General features: G+C 44.6%; 1 protein-coding gene across 2 annotated transcripts in view; it reads left to right on the top strand.

The window, feature by feature from the left end:
• The window catches only part of gria3a (glutamate receptor, ionotropic, AMPA 3a), a 90,402-nt gene that overhangs the window by 32,444 nt on the left and 37,897 nt on the right, over positions 1–20,061 (top strand). For both annotated transcript variants that reach the window (XM_034204237.1, XM_034204238.1), the window contains exon 4: positions 17,563–17,750. In XM_034204237.1, the coding sequence (XP_034060128.1) occupies positions 17,563–17,750 (188 nt within the window). The remainder of the gene's footprint in view (positions 1–17,562; positions 17,751–20,061) is intronic.

The following is a 20,061-nucleotide window of genomic DNA, read 5'->3' on the forward strand; positions in this document are numbered from 1 at the left end:
GCATTTCTTCTTATGTGTTTCAAATATACATATGTGTGTTTAGTCTGGCTGTTTGTATTTCACAATATTAATGATCTTGTGACAAAAGTATACAAATGACCTGATGAAATGTGTGAAAAGCAAACCAAAAGATGATAGGAAACACAATGAGGAAGGCTCAACATTCGGTGCAGCTGTCATTAGATAAGAAATGATCGGTTTGATTATCTCTGATCGGGGTTTGGCAGCAGGAGTGTGTTGTGCAGGGCTCTGTGCAGTTCAGCTCATTTGGAAGAGGGAGCTGTTATCTGCATTGGTCTGCGCTGGGAGTAGGCGTAGTTAGGCTAATTGTACTCAAATGTGGCCTTTTACTGTCATTTGGCAGCTTTAATCCTTTTTATATCGCCGGCTCAGTAAGCATTGCCAACTGAAGCAGTCCTCTTTCTGCAGCTGTATATAAGATATGAGATTTTTTATAGATTCTTCTGAAGTAAGTTCTTTGTCTGAGCCCCCCCTTTGGAGTCACGCTGAGCTTTAGGCGTCCCATGACGACGGAGCAGGTTCAAACGCCGTAAGAGCATTTTTAAAGAGGTCACCTTCTGCAGGGAGGGGGGAAGGACGCCTGAGTCACAGTGGAGACTCTCTCCACGCCATGTGAGACGCTGCCCAGGACAGGACACACAGCCGGGTGCCGGCACAGCCTCCGTCTCTTTCTCCTAACTCTATCTCCACAGAGGAAATCAATCTTGTTTTATTCTATATTCGATCAAATATTTGTCCTTCAGGATTTAGAAAGTAAGCTGTAGTACATTTTCAGTCAAGTGAAGGAAAAGTTATATGTAGTGCTGGGTAATATATTGATATTGTATTGACATAGCGTAACATTTGGATATTGTAACATTGTATGTGTTTTTTCATGGTTTATAAATGGGTGTCATTTTCTGAAGTCTTTTAGCAGTTCTATTATTAGCTGTGACTGACTTAGCCATTATCTCCACATTACTAATGATTATTTGGCAAAAATCTAAACAATTATTTTTGACAGAACCTATATTCAACCCTAAAATATCCACAAAATATGAATATCAAAGTATTTGATGACAAATGTTGTGATGTTTTATTTTCTTCATATCGCCCAGCCCTCTCAATATGCCATTTTAAAGATTATTTTTTCCAAGATGCTATTCATGGGTTTGAGTTACCTACAATATTATTACTTTCACAGCTCAACCTGTTAGCAGTACCGCTATGAGAGCAATCGTCTGAGCTACAGAGAACACCCTATCAGAGGAGAACACACTTATCTCCTGGGCAGTGGAGCTGTGTAAACTACTAAGCTCATATATTCAGCACAACTCTGCTTTTGGTGCATTTTTTGGAAAAACTTCAAGTAAAGTGTGTTTTGTGTTTGTAGATGTGGTCATAAATGCTGTATGGAGCATAATGTAGTGGCCAATTGTCCAAAAGAAAATTAATGTTCAAAGGTCACTTAGTCTAGGAGGCGAGTTCGAGGATTGACTCGCATATATTCAAGAAATCAGATACCTTGCTCGTTCCATTCAGGTGCTTTATTGAGAGGTTCAATAGATCAGCTGGCGGCCCACTGCCGACGTGCAACATTTGCACGGTATTTAAACAAATAAACAAACAAGATCCCTCGGTCTTATGGATGTGTGCGTTCAAAAACTTTTTCCAACTTCCTCTCTAGACTTCCTGCTGTGTCATGCTGGCAGCGTCATTTATACCTGAGCACGCTCCTACGATTGCTTTGTATAAATAATAACAAAACGTAAACTAGAGCTGTCCATAAGCAAGATAACATGTTCCACCACCATTAAAAGCTGCTGTCATCAAACCACTCCTCAAAAAACCCACTTTAGACCCTGAAGTCCTAGCCAATTACAGACCCATCTCCAACCTGCCATTCCTATCCAAGGTACTGGAGAAAGTAGTTGCCATTCAGATCCAGGAACATCTAACACTGAATAAACTGTTTGAAAAATTCCAGTCTGGTTTTCGCCAGGGCTACAGTACAGAAACTGCCTTAGTCAGGGTGACCAATGACCTGCTGATGACAGCTGACACCGGATCTCCATCTCTCCTCATCCTCCTGGATCTAACTGCAGCATTTGATACCGTCGACCATGACATCCTACTCCACCGTCTTCACACTACAATTGGACTCTCTGACTCTATCTTAAACTGGTTCACCTCCTATCTCACCGGGAGGACTGAGCACGTCACCTTGGGAGCGGCTAAATCAAGAACTCACTCTGTGACTTGCGGTGTCCCCCAAGGATCAGTCCTCGGCCCCACCCTTTTCACCATATACATATCCCCCCTTGGTCGTGTTATCAGCCGGCATGGAATATCTTTCCATTGCTATGCTGATGACACAGAGCTCTACATCAGAGCAAACCCAACCCCCTCTGCACCTCTGCCATCATCCACAATAACCACATGCCTGGAGGAGATAAAGGTGTGGATGAAGCACAACTTTCTCCAGCTAAACAGCTCCAAGACTGAAGCCATTCTTATTGGCACTCCACATCAGGTCCGTTCATCCACCATCACCAGCATCACCTTCTCCGGTCAGAACATTCCACTCTCATCTACGGTTACCAATCTGGGAGTTAAAATGGATCCTCACCTGACCTTTGAGGCCCACATCAAGCAAATATGCAAGACCTCTTTCTACCACCTGAGAAATATTGCGAAACTCCGCCCCACACTCAGTCTGCCAGATGCTGAAAAGCTTGTCCACGCCTTTGTCTCCTCCAGGCTGGACTACTGTAACGCACTTCTCATTGGGATTCCTAGCAAGAACATCCAGAAGCTGCAATTCATCCAAAACACCGCTGCTAGGATCCTGATGAGAGTGCGGAAGTACGAACACATCACACCCATCCTCAAATCACTGCACTGGCTCCCGGTCTCACACAGGATTGACTACAAAATCACCCTCTTCACTCATCAGTGCATACAGTATATGGAAATGCTCCCTCCTACATCAATGAATTGCTCACCCCACAAACCTCCACTAGGAACCTACGTTCAGTAAAGGCAAACCTCCTCATCCCACCAAGGACAAAACTGAAGACCATGGGAGACCGAGCCTTCTGCTCCGCTGCTCCGAGACTGTGGAATGCCCTCCCAAACCAGCTGAGGACACCACAGACTGTGGAGGCTTTCAAAAAAGGCCTAAAAACGCATCTTTTTAGAATAGCCTTTAACTAGATTTTTAAATCCCCCACATTATGCCATGCCGGCATGAATGTCACAGCTTGTATTATGTTGTTTTAATTGTTTTTAAATTGTTTTTTATTGTTTTTATTGTTTTTGTTGTTTTGTTTCACCCTTTTTAATTTTTAATTTTGTAGCACTTTGAGTTCTCATTCATAACACTCCGTTCAATGTCTCACTATGGGATACGCCTCATCGCGGAGCAAACAGAAGCATCAATCTCATTACGCCAATCCTGATTGGCTGGTGATCTTGACGTCAGCGTCAGGGAATTCACCCCCTATAAGTAGCTTGCGCCACGACGCATGCGTCATTCAAACACCTCTTCTCGCTTCAGAGCACATCTCTATAGTAGCCGGACAAGCTTAACGGTCCACAGACTGAACCCAAATATAACCATTTCGGTCGACGGGCGCTCGCCGGCTACTCCTTCTGCTTCGCAAGAACGCCAGTTAGTATTAAAATCGACCTCGCCGTTTCTTTCCCCGGAAAGTAAGGTAAGGTTTTGATTTTTCTCAAGCTAGCTACGCACCTGTTGCTAGCTAGCTTCCCCTTACTACCGACACCACGGTAGCGAGGACGCTTTTCTTTTTCTCTCTCACGGAGGAGAAAAGGATTAGAAGTATATTGACACACCAGTCAATATTCTTTGAGAACAAAGGACCCACACCGTCCCTTTTTCTCCGGATTAAGGACGGGTTGGTAACACTTTTTCTCTCAACGACGTACCTGTTACGAGCGGCTCCTCTCCACGCCACGAGGCGAACAAGATGGACGCCTCTCCCCCTCACACCAGAGGAGTCAGGGACTCGGAGGCTCGGTCATGCGGCTGCGGGTTGAAGATAGCAGGCACAGACTCACACCAGGTCTGCTCGTCCTGCCTCGGGCTGGAACACGCCCAGGAGGCTATCGACAACCCCGGCTCGTGCGGGCATTGTGCCCTTTTCACCCGAAAGAGCCTCCACCGACGGCTAGCACACCAAGCTAGCTTGTTGGAACAGGACTCCCTCATGTCCACTGATTCGCCGTTTGGCAATCAAGACACGGGGGCGTCCGCCGCAGAGATTGAGCCCCTCACTGTGTCGGTCTGGGGCTCACTAACAGCGGCAGCTGCGGAACCGGGATCCCACGCCGTGTCAGGCCGGGACCCGGTGGCGGCAAGAGACGCGGGAACGGAGCCCCACGCCTCACCAGGCGGGAGCTCCCGGCGAGACCTCACCATGGTCTCGCCCGCAGAGGCTCGGCCTGCTCCGCATTCCGCCGATGGAACTGCTGGTGGCAGCCCACCTCCTACCGAGGATGGGCCCGTCACCAAGCAGGAACCCCACGCTGCCAGCGAAGGTGGACCGTTTCCAGTCGACCATGACTGAACGGTCCTACAGAGCCGCAGCGTTGTCCGCCAGGGCTCTGAACATTTCCTCACTGCTAACCGCATACCAAGCGGAGCTCTGTGAGGATATGTTGAGTAATCCTGGACCGGCCGTTCTGGATGAGTTGGCCGCGGTCACAGACATTTGTCTCCGTGTCCAACGCTGTGCCGTCCAGGCCACGGGCAAAACAATGGGGATCATGGTGGTGCAGGAAAGAGCTAGATGGCTCAACCTCACCAACCTCCCAGACCGAGAAAAGGAGGATGTCCTTGACATGCCCATCGTTCCCGAGGGGATTTTCGGCTCCGCTCTTGCCTCCATGCAGAGGAGATGCGAGTCGAAAAAGAAGGAGGACGAGGCCCTCCACCTCTGCCTCCCTCGAAGGGCCCAGCTGCTGCCTTCGCAGCTCCGAACCCTGCTCGGTTCAAAATACTGAAAACGCAGAGGTCGCAGTCCGCCCCGAGTCCCCAGTCCAGGCAGGGGACGAGGGCGAGCTGGCCTAGAAAATCTCAGGTTCCGGCTGCAGCCCAGGCGCAGCCAACCCAGAATTTCGGCCAGCAGTCGAGGAAGAAGAAGCGAGCGGCGTGACAGCCCCTCCTTCTCCCCTCTGTGACAGAGCTGGAAGTCTACGGTTCCCCAGCTCTAAATGTGTTCCCGCCGCCTCGAGAGATGCCTCAACACCATCCCCAAGTCCGCGTAAACACATGTCACACACTTATTGATTTTTCTGTCATAAAACATTTTCCGCTGACGCATCCAGGCTTCGAGCCAAGGGCGCAGCTCGGGAAAAAAAAAAAATGAAAAGAAAAACAATAAAAACAATAACAAGTCCGTCAACTGTTCCCCTTCTGAGAGCAGCTACGGCCTCTCTCAAAGGGCGGACAATTGACGGGTCTGTGAAGGCACCACCGTCACGCGCATGCGCAGTGCCGGCTGGGGCTGTAAAGGCACCACCGTCACGCGCATGCGCAGTGCCGGCTGGGGTCGTGAAGGCACCACCGTCACGCACATGCGCAGTGCCGGCTGGAGCTGTAAAGGCACCACCGTCACGCGCATGCGCAGTGCCGGCTGGGGTCGTGAAGGCACCACCGTCACGCGCATGCGCAGTGCCGGCTGGAGCTGTAAAGGCACCACCGTCACGTGCATGCGCAGTGCCGGCTGGAGCTGTAAAGGCACCACCGTCACGCGCATGCGCAGTGCTGGCTGGTGTTGTGAAGGCATCACCGTCACGCGCATGCGCAGTGCCGGCTGGAGCCGTAAGGGCACCACCGCCACGCGCATGCGCTGTGTCGGTGGGGATTGTCGAAATGGGGCACCACAATGCTCAGACACTGGAGGGCCCCATAACACAACAAATAGAGACTCAGAGGGGAAGAGATGTGACATCTCAGCTGGCTCTAAGGAGCATACAGCGGGAGATGCTCACGACATCTGCTTGGGTTTCTCAAGACAGTTACACAGAGCTACAGACTCCAAGTCACCGTCACCCCCCCTCGCTTCTCGGGCATTCTGCATTCGCAGGCCCGAGGAGAGTCAGCCCATATTCTGGAGAGAGAGATTCTCTCACTCCTAGAAAAGAGGGCTATATCTATTGTACCCGCCGAGCAGAGTCAGGGCGGCTTCTATTCCAAGTACTTCCTCATTCCCAAACGGGGAGGGAACGGAATTCGGCCAATACTTGATTTGAGGGCTCTGAACAAATATCTAAAAAAGATATAAGTTCAGAATGCTCACTCACACATCTCTGCTGCGGCTCATGCGACAAGACGACTGGTTTACATCAGTCGACCTGAAAGATGCGTACATCCCAGTATATTACCCACACAGGAAATATCTGAGATTCGCATTTCAGGGGATCTGTTATGAATACAGAGTACTCCCCTTCGGTCTGTCTCTCAGTCCAAGGGTGTTTGTACGATGTACGGAAGCCGCGATAGCCCCGTTAAGACAACAGGGTATTCGCCTGGCGACCTACCTGGACGACTGGCTGCTTCTCGCACAGTCGGAGCAGGAGGCTGTTACGCAGACAAATGTCCTCGTAAAGCACCTGCTCAACCTGGGTTTCATAATAAACACAGAGAAGAGCATGTTGTGCCCCGCACAGACTATACTCTTCCTGGGTTTACGCCTGAACTCGGTGCCCTTTTCAGCTCGCTTGTCAGCGGAAAGAGTGAAAGCTTTCAGAGCTTGTCTCGCTCTTTTCCAGCTGCACAAACATGTTCTCTTCAGATCATGCCTGCGATTGCTGGGGCTCATGGCGTCAGCCATCCTGGTCGTACGACTGGGACGCTTACACATGAGGGAGTTTCAGCGCTGGGTGGCCGCCCTAAAACTAAACCCCGCCCGCCATGGCGCGCGGAGAGTTATGGTTACTGTGAAATGCGTAATGGCACTGCGCCACTGGCTGCACCCGACTTTTCTAGTACGAGGTGTGCCTATGGGTGCTGTCCTTTCACGGAAAGTGGTCACCATGGACGCATGTCTGACAGGTTGGGGAGGTATTTATGAAGGTCGCCCGGGGAGGGGTCTCTGGAGCAGAGACCTCCAGCGGGCGCACATAAATTACCTGGAGCTTTTAGCGGTGTTTTCTCACCCTAAAACGCTTCTTCTGCCTTTCCTCAGGGGACATCACGTCCTCGTGAGGACAGACAATACGACCACAATATCGTATATTAACCGCCAAGGGGGTTTGCGTTCTCTCCAGTTACACACACTGGCGCGCAAACTGATCCTATGGAGCGGTAGACGTCTCCTCTCTCTGAGAGCGACGCACGTACCGGGAGTGATGAACCTCGGGGCAGATCTACTGTCCAGAGGTATACCACTTTATGCAGACTGGACTCTACATCCAAGGATTGTGAGCCAGCTGTGGGTGCGTTACGGCAGAGCCGCGGTGGATCTGTTCGCATCGAAAGACAACGCTCAGTGTCAGCTGTTCTTTTCGATGCGCAATCTAAATGCACCGTTAGGCGTGGATGCACTCGCGCACGATTGGCCCCCGGGCCTTCTGTACGCCACCCCTGGCTCTGATACCCCCAACTCTGGCCAGAGTGAGAGAGCAACGCCACACACTTATCCTGATAGCTCCGCACTGGCCAGCTATGTACTGGCCAGCGGAGATATATCAGCTGCTGTGCGGGCAGCCATGGCAGCTCCCACTACGCAGGGACATACTGTCCCAAGCGGGGGGGGCAATCTTTCACCCACACCCAGAGCGCTTGGCTCTATGGGCCTGGCCCGTGAGTGGTACAATCTGAATACAGTGTGACATGAAGCTGACCCTGGCAGCTGCCAAGCGAGCCAGTGGCACTCATGCGCTATCTGTACAGTCTTCATGCACTCAGTTCGCCCCAGGGCAAACAGAGTGTGGTTGAAGCCCAACCCTACCTTTATCTTAAGGCGGTCGGTTCAGGTACCACATTTGACATTGAGGCATCCTCCCCGCCACTGTATTCCTCCGGGGAACAGCGGCCGGATTTGCCGTGTCCAGCCCGTGCTTTACGCACGTACAGGGACAGATCAAGGGTGCTTCGTCATAATGACCAACCCCTTGTGTCCTGGGCTAACCCTTATAAGGGCAAGCCTGTTACTAAGCAACGGCTCTCCCACTGGTTTGTGGAAGCAATTGCTTTGGGGCTCATACGAGTCAGAGTTCGCAGGCACCCTCGGGTCCGCGAGCTCTTTCGACTCAGGGTCTGGCTGCATCCTGGGCTCTGTCCAGGATGTCTCCCATCCAAGACATTGGTGCAGCGGCGAGCTGGTCCTCGCCGCTCACTTTTGTCCGCCTCTTAACAAGCTGGACGTTCTGCTCCCAGTGTGACTCAAGCAGTGCTGGGCACCTGGTTGAGTCAGAGCTCTACCTGTTAAGTTCTGGTTGGTTTGGTGATTTTCGAGATAAGCTCGTCTGACAATACGGGAGCTACAATTTCCCATAGTGAGACATCGAACGGAGTGTTATGAATGAGAACTATAGGTTACTTACGTAACCCCAGTTCTCAGAGTAACATGAAGTGAGATGTCTCACCAGACGGCCCTCCTTGCTATGGTGAAGCGAGAAGAGGTGCTTATTTTGAATGACGCATGCGTCGTGGCGCAAGCTACTTATAGGGGGTGAATTCCCTGACGCTGACGTCAAGATCACCAGCCAATCAGGATTGGCGTAATGAGATTGATGCTTCTGTTTGCTCCGCGATGAGGCGCATCCCATAGTGAGACATCTCACTTCATGTTACTCTGAGAACTGGGGTTACGTAAGTAACCTATAGTTTTGTTTACGCAAATGAAAAGTGCGCTTATAAATAAAATATATTATTATTATTATTAACACGTTACAAAACAGTAAAATCATAATTCATAGTTATTCAGCTCATTTAAGTTAAATTAAAGAATATTCAATTGGCTCACAAAACCATAATTTATTACCATAAAATAATGTGCCTAAATGGCTCTTACAATAATCTCAGTGCATTGTATGACTTAAAAAGGAAAACTTTTTGGAGACAGCATATATTTGTGTTGCTCTGTGCCGGATTTCTGGAAATTATTTTGGCCAGTACATGACAGCGACAGTTTGCCCCTCTGCTTGACTCTCATACCGCAAATGTCACGTTAATTTGCATGATATTAAACATGTCGCAGGTCTGGTTCATGTCAGCTCTTATCTCTTCAGCAGAACAATTGTCGTCTCTTTTTCTCCGTGAGTAGCAGCCAGTTAAAACTGATTTCAGTTGTGGGCTGATGAAAGAACAATCTGTCCAGTTGAGTGCTGGTGCAGAAAGAACCGCAGAGAAAACAGATGTTGCAATAACTCAAAGCTTTTTCTTTCTCTTTTGTTCTTTGCCTACAGGTTTGTTTGTAAGTGTGCGCGTGTATATATATGTGTGTGTGTGTGTGTGTGTGTGTGTGTGTGTGTGTGTGGTGTGTGTGTGTGTGTGTGTGTGTGTGTGTGTGTGTGTGTGTGTGTGTGTGTGTGTGTGTGTGTGTGTGGCCTAGCATTACTATACTTGTGGGGACCTAAATCTGTTTACACAGTCACGTGTGTTGACTCGCCGCCCTTATGGGGACAAATTGGAGGTCCCCATGAGGGGAATCATTCATTTTAGGGTGAAGACTTGGTTAGGTTAAGGGTTAGGTTAAGGGTAAGGGTTAGGGTTAGGCATGTGTTGGTTATGGTTAAGGTTAGGATAAGTCTCCAGGAAATGCATGTAAGTCAATGTAATGTCCCCGAAGTGATGTATACATGGTGTGTGTGTGTACCTGTGCACGTTTGTGTGTTTCTCTGCTACTTACTGTGCTACCAACTAACTTTGTTAACTATCAAGAAACATTAGATTAGATTAAAAAAAGTCCAATTATGTAAACGTGTCCTTGTTTTTGAATTAGCTCTTTACTCTTAATACAGCCTGACTTCTTTTTTACTTGCAATATTTGTTATCTATATCTATACTTTGTAATTGATCTGATAACCTTGCAAGCGAACAGTTGCCTTTTTACACATTTCGCAGTTACATTAGTATTTATTATAATAATGTATTAATATGACTATTACAGTCATGATTTGGGTCACCTGCTGATAGCTGATATTAATTATTTTGTAACTCTTTGTGGTTGCTACAAAACTTTTAGGAAAATATATCTGGCTCGTTAGCAGCCGCATACTCTGTCATGTTTGCTAGCTGGTTGCTAACGTTATATGTATGCCATGTGACGCTACAAAGGTAGTTTACAGTTGGTTTTAAGAGCTTTATTTTTCTTTTAGCTTAAAGAGCTGCCTGCTGGCTAAAAATAAAAGTACGATAGCTGAAAGAGTGAGCCATAGAGGGTTTTGGAAAACCAAAACAATGAGCTGAAATACACTAAAATATCTATAGAGCTGAGTCAGATTAGTGACCTCTTTCACATGAAAAGTACTCGTGTGATCCCTTATACTCAGTACTCGAGTTGAGGGGGGATGAGGGGGGATGGCATCCCCCCTGAAATAAAAACGGTCAAAATCATCCCCCTTCTAAAACTGCCATTCCCCCTTTCCGTCCCTTATGTAATTTTATCAATGAACGTGGCACTGGTATTACTGCTATTTCAACATTAATTTTGCGCATTTTGAGTAAAATACTGTGAGCGAGGGAGCACGCACACACGCAATGACATTTGTACCAAGTCACTGACGCTATACTATGCGAGTGCCCTAGAGGGCGCCAGAGCGCCGTGATGCGCCTGTTTGATCGATGCCAGAAGCGCAGGTAACGGTCATCACAATGGCCAAGCAACCAGGAGGACAACGCGATCTGAGGGACTTCATATTTAAAAATACTAAAAATAACATTTCAGGTAAGTCAATAGTCATCTTAGTCATTACTCACTACTTTAGTCACCAAAGGTGGAATCTATGGACATAAGCAGCAATAACAACTTAGTTTGGAGTTTAGCTACGTTTTTCTCTCGTGTTAGCTAGCTGGTAAGACTCAAAACTGTTGATGAAATGATACCACCAGCACCAGTAGAGCTGAAACCCCTCCTTCAAGCAGTGAACACTCTGGTCATCTCCACAGCTGAGTGTGAACGTGGGTTTAGTCAGATGAACATTTTAACCACAACTAGAAGCTCCCTAGAGGTAAAAAGCATGTCAGCCTTGCTTTTCATCAAGTGTGTTGGCCCTCCACTGAACAAGTTCAGAACTTCAGACCCAGATGTATATGTCAAGACTTGGCTTCAAAGCCATTGCTTAGCTAACAATCCGAAAGCAAGAGCCAGAAAAATTGAGACCAAAAAGCATGATTATGAAAATCTTTGGAAACTTCTATGAGATGGGGGAGAGTGGAGTAGGCAGCCATTGACACATTGGTCCCTATTTTGTATTATCTGTATAATCTTTTAATATATTTTCATATTTTGTAAACAATTTCAATTTGCACTTAATGCCCTGTTAAAAAAAGTAACATTGGGAATGTTAACATAAAATATTTGTATTTGAACTGCAATAAAATGATGACGGATCAATTTTTTTCTAATTTTTTTCCTCAAATTTTTCATGAAGTGTTTAATTTACATAATGATTTAATTAATTACGATACAAATGTAACCCTTTAGATACCAGTTTTGATCGTATACCAGTAACTGCTTTTAAAAAAAATACACTATAATTCAATATTCTAAAAACTATTTTGACTTTATTATTAGTATAATCAGTTGGTCCATCTGAATAATAAATGAGGGACTGTTAACCTACAAGACTTTAAATTAAAGTGAAGTGCCTTGGTCAAGAGCAATGCCAGGAGTATCTGAACATCCATAACATGCATGTTGTTTTAGGAGTATAATAATTATCTTTATGCTGGTTGGTCTCCCACCCTCGGCGGGTTATCAGCACAAATGATGTCCCCATATGATAAAATCCACCATCCCCCCTGATTTTTTTTTACAACTTGAGTACTGCTTATACTGATTACAGCAGCTGTAGGGAAGCATCAATTGATGGCTATTGATGACAGAAGAACTTCTAAGCAACCTGACAGATACACTTGCGAGCAAACAGTTGCCTATTTGCACATCCAGTAGACCCACTGCAACATTAGCATTCATTTGAAGTTGTTGTTTTGGAACCTTGACAAATGTACTTCCATTCCGGCGCTACACACTCGAGTGATTCATGTTCTGCCTGACATCAAGGCTGTCTTTGTAAAACATTTTACTTGTATGAGAAATGAAATCATTTCCCCCTGCTATATATAGCCCTGTGACAATATGCTCCCGATTTTGAATATGTCTTATTTTTCAGGACAGTGCAGAATAATTGACTCTGTAAAATACCCTTGATGGTCGTCCTGCCTGCTGGCTGTTGTAAAACGTGCCATCTGTTTACAAAGTCAACCGAGACTCTTGGTCAAAAGAATGACAAACCACTCCAGTGTTAATATTCAACATGTCACCTTCCACGTCCTTTGACATTCAGATTTCACATTTGTGCTTATTGAAGTCAAATAAATGTCACTTTCAGAAAAGTCCTTCACTTCACTTTGGACTTTAAGCTTATATGTCTACATGTCTTGCATTGTAAGCAAACTGAATAGCTTAACACTTTCAAGCTCATACAAACGTGAAAATCCAACATATCCAGCTTAGTTTACTGACAGAAAAGGAGTGAAAATAATACTCTCAGGAGTAACGTTTCTAAATCCCTCAAAATCCTTTTTTCTGAAGCAGCTTCTAACATGTTTTAAAATGCCATGCATATCCCAGCTCATGCTGTTCAGCACTATATCTCAGGGTACTCGGAGGCGAGCTGACACTCGCTTCTGCTTTTTCACTTTCCCTCAGAGATACACTGTGCTTGATTCTTGTTTTGATCATTTCGAGCTGAACATGTTTCTGCCTGATAAAGTCTGGATGATGACTGATCCGGTCTGCTGTCGGCCCGGCAACTTCTTATCCACGATCAGACTCTTCATTGTGCACTTAAACAATGCAGTCTCACTAACACACGTTTTGAATGCCTTAAGCTCCATCAGTATCAGACATGCCTACACACATCTTAGACTCCTGAGTGGCTAATGCCGTGGCGCCCAGCGAGGGCCACTTGTCTTTAAAGGCCATACCTGATCTGAGTGCTGTCTGCGGAGCTCTTCACTGTGAAGGTCACGAGCAGGGGAATGGAGGGCAAACATGTCAGCCGAGTCGCTGTGCTCTGAATACTTAGGAGCTCTATCCGGAACATGTCAGCTCACATGTCCATCAGGGCCGGTCACCAGTGGATGTCTAAGAAAATAAGTTTTGTTGTTGTTGTGAATGGACGATTGAAGAAAGAAATGAATAAATGATGCAGAATGTTAGAAGTACAGGTCAGCACTGCCTGGCATGGTGAGTGTCTTTGTTTCACTGTGGGTAATTTGTACAGCACATACTGTAGATGTTCAACACATGTCTATGGAAACTTTCACAAAACATGAAGTCCTTTTATTCAAAACTCTGAACTCTGTGGTGAAATATATTTGCGCAGTTAAACGCAGTAACCGCACTACTGTTTGGACAAAACGATGTTTCTTGGCAAGCCCCGATGCGGTTTAATTGTGAGAAGATATTCCAACCCAATAGCAGGAAGTGAACACAGGATTATGGATTATGGCCAAGGAGGGAGCTTTTCAAGATGAACCCTAAACAACAGGTTAACATGATTGGGATTTGACTGACTAGTTTCAGGAAACGTATCTGCAGTGTTCTGTTGCATGTTGCTTGATTATCGTTTGACGTACATCCATGAATATACCACCCTTTTTGATTCATCTTATAACATTTTCAACCACTACATTTCTAACTTGTAAAGAAAAACTTCTGCAAGTACATTCATGGCCCAGCCTCTCGATACACAGAGGCAGGGCTTTAACTGTGAAACCAAAACAAACTTAATAGATAGACCAATGGATCATTGGTCCACTTTTTACAACTGATCCCTCTTTAAGGAGGTCTCCAGCAATTTTACACATCAACGTCTGTTTATAGGTGCTGAGGATTAGGACTGCATATGAGAAACAGTTGCATAAAACCTTATGTGGCTGTACAGGAAGCTGCTAGTAATCTGAGGCTTAACTGGCTGCTAATGGGATACACAGTGTAAAACACACAGTGTCCGTCATTTGGTTTCTGCAATCATTTAAAACTTTTCTAGAAACTCTTTAGATCCTTTCCAGACATTGTGCTTTGAATTATAATATGAGGGTTATTTTTCACAAAATAACTTTGCCCTCTATCTATAAATATGCAAATCTTATTCATTTCAAAAGTGTTTGAAACCTTAACTGGCTGCTAAACCTTAACCTCCAATTTGTCCCCTGGACACAAAATCTCCCTTACTTTACTGAAAAAAAAGTCAGTGTTTGTGCTCTGGTGGTTTCATGTCTTCAAATTAAACTTGTGTAAGTGGGGTCGTGATCGGCATCTATACTCGATGCGGTGTCACAAAGTCATGCTCGTATGTACAATTCTTAGATTCAAGGTCAGCAGAGAAACTTCCCTCCTTCAGCCGATGAATGTCTAAACAGCCTTCTAGTTTGAAACTCTGCACATACATCATTTTGCACAGTGAAGGTCAAACATCCAAGTGAAGCAAAAAATACTGCAGCAGTCTTAGGTGGAGAGTAACTTTAGAATTCAGGTCTAATAGCAATAACAATTCAATAATTCAGGAAATGAGGAACTTTAATATTAAAAGGGCATGTTTCAGCCTCACTGGGGGTTTATTATACCTGTACCATCACAAATAATGCATGCATTCCTGTGTAACCCTCCCAAACGCTGCCTAAAGTATTAATGGGCACTGACTTCTGTGCATAACAAGCGAACATGCAGGAGGTGATATAACAGCTTCAGCAGCCATGATAGTTAAGAGCAGTCTGGTCTGTGCTGCAGGGAGGCTGGCAGCACTGCACTGGGACTCGGAGCACTAAAACAGCTTCCATTCAGCCTGTGTAATGTAAGCTTTGCGTAGAGAGGCTCTGTATCTGACTTGTATTTACATAAACACATTTTGCATCGGCTTACTCAGCAGCAGTATTAATATCCCCTATTTAAGGTAATCAGCAGTTTTATCCCCGCTCTGAGAGTAAAGGGTAACGCAGCATGTGACGCCTCTTTGCTCGGCTCATTTAGTCCAGTCAGTGTGTTGGCTGTGCTAAAACATTTTCTTTTTTGTCCCTTAGTTATGACCCAAGTAATAAGCTCCCATCACCATGCTTTGTGACTGCCACTCAACATATTGTGTTCACTGTACTTCAGATAATGGAAATATGCAAATGTCTGATGTAGGTTGTCATTATCTGTCCTGGGAGCTGTTATTTATTCCGCTGTTTTTGTGTTGTTGATAATTGTTTTGCTTGATAAGGTGTTACCTTTTTAACGGCTGTTTGTGTTCCGACATGATGTGTTTTTTAATGACTGCTTTACATCTCAGTTTATACGTTTTCTCTCGCAGCTTTAACAGACAATGAGCTGGATTTGAATGGATGTGCATTCACTTTAAGTTTGATGGATTTGAATTGATGCCAGCGTTCAACTTTTACTTACAGAGCTATAGTTCTTAGAAAACAAGCATTTTAATCTTCACGATATTTAAAGAAGATACATCTCTACCGTGCGGGATACTGTAGGGCAAATTCAAACGCAAATTATTTATATAATCAATTGTACTTCATTCAATAACAATCAACCTGAACTTAAAATAACCTAAACAAAGCTGGTTTGACCTGTGTGTAGATCAGCCGACACTTTTTATAATGGCCTTAGCTTTTACTCCAAATAATAAACATAATGTTAATTCATGACTTGGTATTGTATGAAAACACAGAATTTATTCAACACATTTGAGTTTTTCCCTTAAGTCTGTCAGGAGCATTAATATGGTACAAATATAACTGTAGACTAACTGAAGCTTGTGTTTATTTGTGTTATAATAATGAACATCATTCAAATGGATAACAGCAGCAGTTAAAAGTGCTTTCACTGTCAAATCTGAAAGGCCACATGTTTTTCTAACCTTTTGGAGAAGTAACAAGACAGAATTATAGGACATTTCCCACAACCCAAGGTTGGATGTTAATACCTTTAGTTTCAGTACAGAGACAGGACATGTGACAGTGTGTGTGTTTGTCCTCACTTAACAGATATGTTGTTGAATCGGCTTCATGAAAGCTCAGCAGGAGGTTGTGGTTCACTGGAGAGATCCCAGTAATAAGACAGCTCACCTTCCTTTCAACAACAGCACCAAAAACACATCCACATTTATGAAATGTCTGAAGAGAAGCTGATCACATCTGAGTTTACTGTGACATCAGGTTAACAAATCAAATTAACAAGCTGTATGATTGAAGGTGTTTCAAAATGACCCCAGTATGCTGCTTTTGAAGGGAAATAACAGAATGTAAAAAACCTTATATTAGATGAAAGCTCTTTGGTCTCTCTTCCATTCAGCTTGAGTCACTGATGTCTCATTTCTGCTTATTTAGAAAGTGCCTTTGTGGCCCATCATGACTGCTGACCGTGTATCTGTAACCCCTTTAGTGAGCTATCAGTGGAACCATCCAAATTCCTGCAGGCATTTCGTGGCTTTTCAGTGTCGCTGCTCCGCCAGGTTACCGTCAGCTCAGCTTCTTCCTTTCATTGTCTGATTCATCCCACGGCACAGTGAGCGCTGCATTGGCAATTGTGCTCCTCAAACTGCTTGCAGTCCGTTTCACTTCATCTGCAGGAGCCTGTGCTACATGTCTTACTGTTGTTGTGTCTTTGCTCCCTACTTGTGTTAACTCTAGCCTTACATTAGCCAGTTTTGAATTGCTGAGTGACGCAGGAAAGAGAGATAAGTGCGGTGACCTTCTGTGACACGCTGCTCAGGCAACATGGGACACAGCCAGTTCCCAGTTATAATAGTTAGTTCATTACGTATTTCTTTATGTCTGCCACAGTTTTAACTGAATCTTTTGTGGGTACATCCACCTCTCTGTGGACTTCTCTGTCTTTTTTCCTGAATCTGCTTTGTCTGTCTTGACTGCTTTCTTATTTATAATCTGCTTGTTTTAGACAGAGATGTTTAATTAGCGTACATTCACAAAACAAGAGAATCTGAGCATATTGTTCAGACTCATTCTCCCATCCATCTATATTCTATTGTCTAGAGTCTCTTTGAATAACACCCACATGGATACGGATCAGACCTTATTATTCTGCAACCACTTGCTTCAATACCTTGTTTACCTGCTGTAAACATTCATTTTATTTCTTACAAGGGGGTTTCATTGTGCAGATAAATATGTAATCGCTGCATCATGACTTTGTTAATAGCTGTAATAAAAAGCTGTTAGACATTAAAGCATGTTGAAAGCCAGAATACCCTCGCAGCCATTTGAAGTCTCAGCACAGCATTTACCTTCTGCTGTTCTCCGGCTGAAGACAGTTGTGTGATGGAGCTCTTCTCCCTCTACTCCTCCAGGTTTTGCAATCCTCCAGGCCATCATGGAGTCAGCCGTTGCCAATAACTGGCAGGTGACAGCCCGCTCGGTGGGGAACGTTGTGGATCCCATTGAGTACAGACGAATCATCGAGGAGATGGACCGCCGGCAGGAGAAACGCTTTCTCATTGACTGTGAGGTGGGGAGGATCAACTCCATACTGGAGCAGGTATGAAGCCAACACACATGACTAGTTCCTCCTGCTTGGTTTGTGAAAAAGAACACACAGGAAACCAAATATCTGTCCTTGAAAACCCTTTGAGTGTCAGGGGACTGCGTGTTCCAGTGTTATTTGAAAAGGAGTAAACACAGTGTTTTGTCTCTAAACTGAAGCACTCTCCTGCCTCTGTTCGCTCCGCACTTTTCATTTATTTATTTGTATTACCTTAAACACACAGAGTGCATCTTGATTGCCTCAGATCTTGAGGTTCTCATTTAGAAGACAACGTTAAAACAAGCGAGACGGGCACACTCAATTCAGTTTTGTTATTTGGTTTTTTTGCGCGCACGTTGTTTGAGGTCACCATGGGCTTAATTCACATGGAAGAATTAGACAGCCTCCTCATCCTTGTTTCCTAGGTGATCGTCAGCTACATTTTTCCCACATGAGTCTAGATTCAGATTCAGTGCTGCTCAGTCTCTGCACCGCAGAGAGTACTTCATTGTCGAAAACGTATTAAATAAAGGTTAACTGGGATTTTGCTTACTTTCTCAGAAGATCATTAGTGCGCATTAGAAGCTATGTTGCACATTTGGTCACATCTCAGCCTGCAAATGTTTTCAGAGTGTATCTCATGGTGTGTGCAGTTAAATACATGATTGAGTTTCTCATCTGTTTTACTTTTGCTTCGGGGAAATGGATGGTGTTTTAATTAGATGGATGATTGTTGATAATATCTCAATCTAGGAATGTGGTTGTTTATTAGTGTGAGGGGGGGATAGTTAGTTATAAATGACACTTGGAATAGTGCATTTACATTTATGTGTATCAATATTCGATGACACAATATTATATGTTTATATGATCTCATATCTCAAGGCAAACCCCATGGTTAGAGGCTTGCAAATGTACTTGATTGTGACATAACTATTCACTGTAATTATGAGGGAGCTGGACTTCTATAGACTAGACAATTATATGTATGACTTGAAACCATTTAACCATTTTAGCACTGCACCATAGTGAAAGGGAGAGAAACTCTTCTGGAGGGAACTTTGGGATTTTAGCCTTTGCAGACCATTTACATGCACAAAAACCTGTATAATACACCCCTTTAAAAGGCAATATACAGTACACTAGTTTAATGTAAGACTGTTCTTCTTTGAAAAAATGTGGCTTAAATCAACCTCCTAACAGGTGACGTCTTAAACCTTTACAAATAATAATGTCCTCTCTTACAAGGCAAAACTAAAGCAGAATATGTTGTTGTATTGCCCTTTGGATTAGGTTTTATACACTGTTACATTATTTTTGAAATTGTCTTACCAAGTGCAATAATACAATTACATGCAGATATTTATCATTTCTTGCTAATTGCTTTTGCCACTGTAGTTTCACTTGTAACGGGGCATAACGGGGGTATTTACACAAATGCTGAGCAGAGTAATGAGTTATTAAACCCGTTAAACCCACAAGTATAGTTTGTTTTTGATGTGTGTGTGCTCATTTAAACCATTAATCCCACGCACATCTTAACCTTCTGTTCTCTGCTGAGATATTTGTGTGTAAAGGTGTCTGCCCTCTACATAATGACCTTCATTATTGCCGGCCTTATGAGTTTAACTCTGACCTTCACTGCACTCTGTCTTCATTTCCTGTGACGCTGGGGGAATATTTTTGTGTGACAGCACAGGACATTTTCATTAATAAAGGGAAGTTTCCTCCCCCCTGCCCTTCACGTTCATTTGAAGGAATTCTTCAAATGTTCTCAAATCGCCTGCATATTAGATTCAAGTTATCAGATAATGGCGATAGCTCTGTGTCACGTCAGGCGGATCCGATTGTAATCTCTTTACTGTGGCGGATAAATGCGAGTGGTGGCCTCGCAGGCAGCGCCTGTCGTACGAAGGTATTTCACGATGCTGGAGAGCGGCGAGGCAAGATATCTCCTGAGAATGACTTCTTATACAATCTGTGACATCAACACTTGCTTTAATGTAATATCAGCTCCCAGTGTAAGTAGGACACACTGTCCCATAACAGCAACAACAATGAGCCTACTATAAATAGCCTACCCTGGTAGCCCGAGGGAAGATCTCTCACAAAGGCAGGAGTGAGCAAACACAACAAAGAGATCAGGCATCAGCAAGCAACCATTGTGGACCGGATTCATTTCATAACCAGTGTTAAGGATTTGACATCATATACTGCAACACTGTAATCATTAAATTCAGCATTCAGGCTTTTGTTTTACCCAGTCAATTCATTTATAAACAGACACCCATCAATCATTTTCCTCGAATTTGTTCTGTATTAGCAG

This window comes from Gymnodraco acuticeps, unplaced genomic scaffold (genome assembly GCF_902827175.1).
Source record: "Gymnodraco acuticeps unplaced genomic scaffold, fGymAcu1.1, whole genome shotgun sequence".
Lineage (NCBI taxonomy): Eukaryota > Metazoa > Chordata > Actinopteri > Perciformes > Bathydraconidae > Gymnodraco > Gymnodraco acuticeps.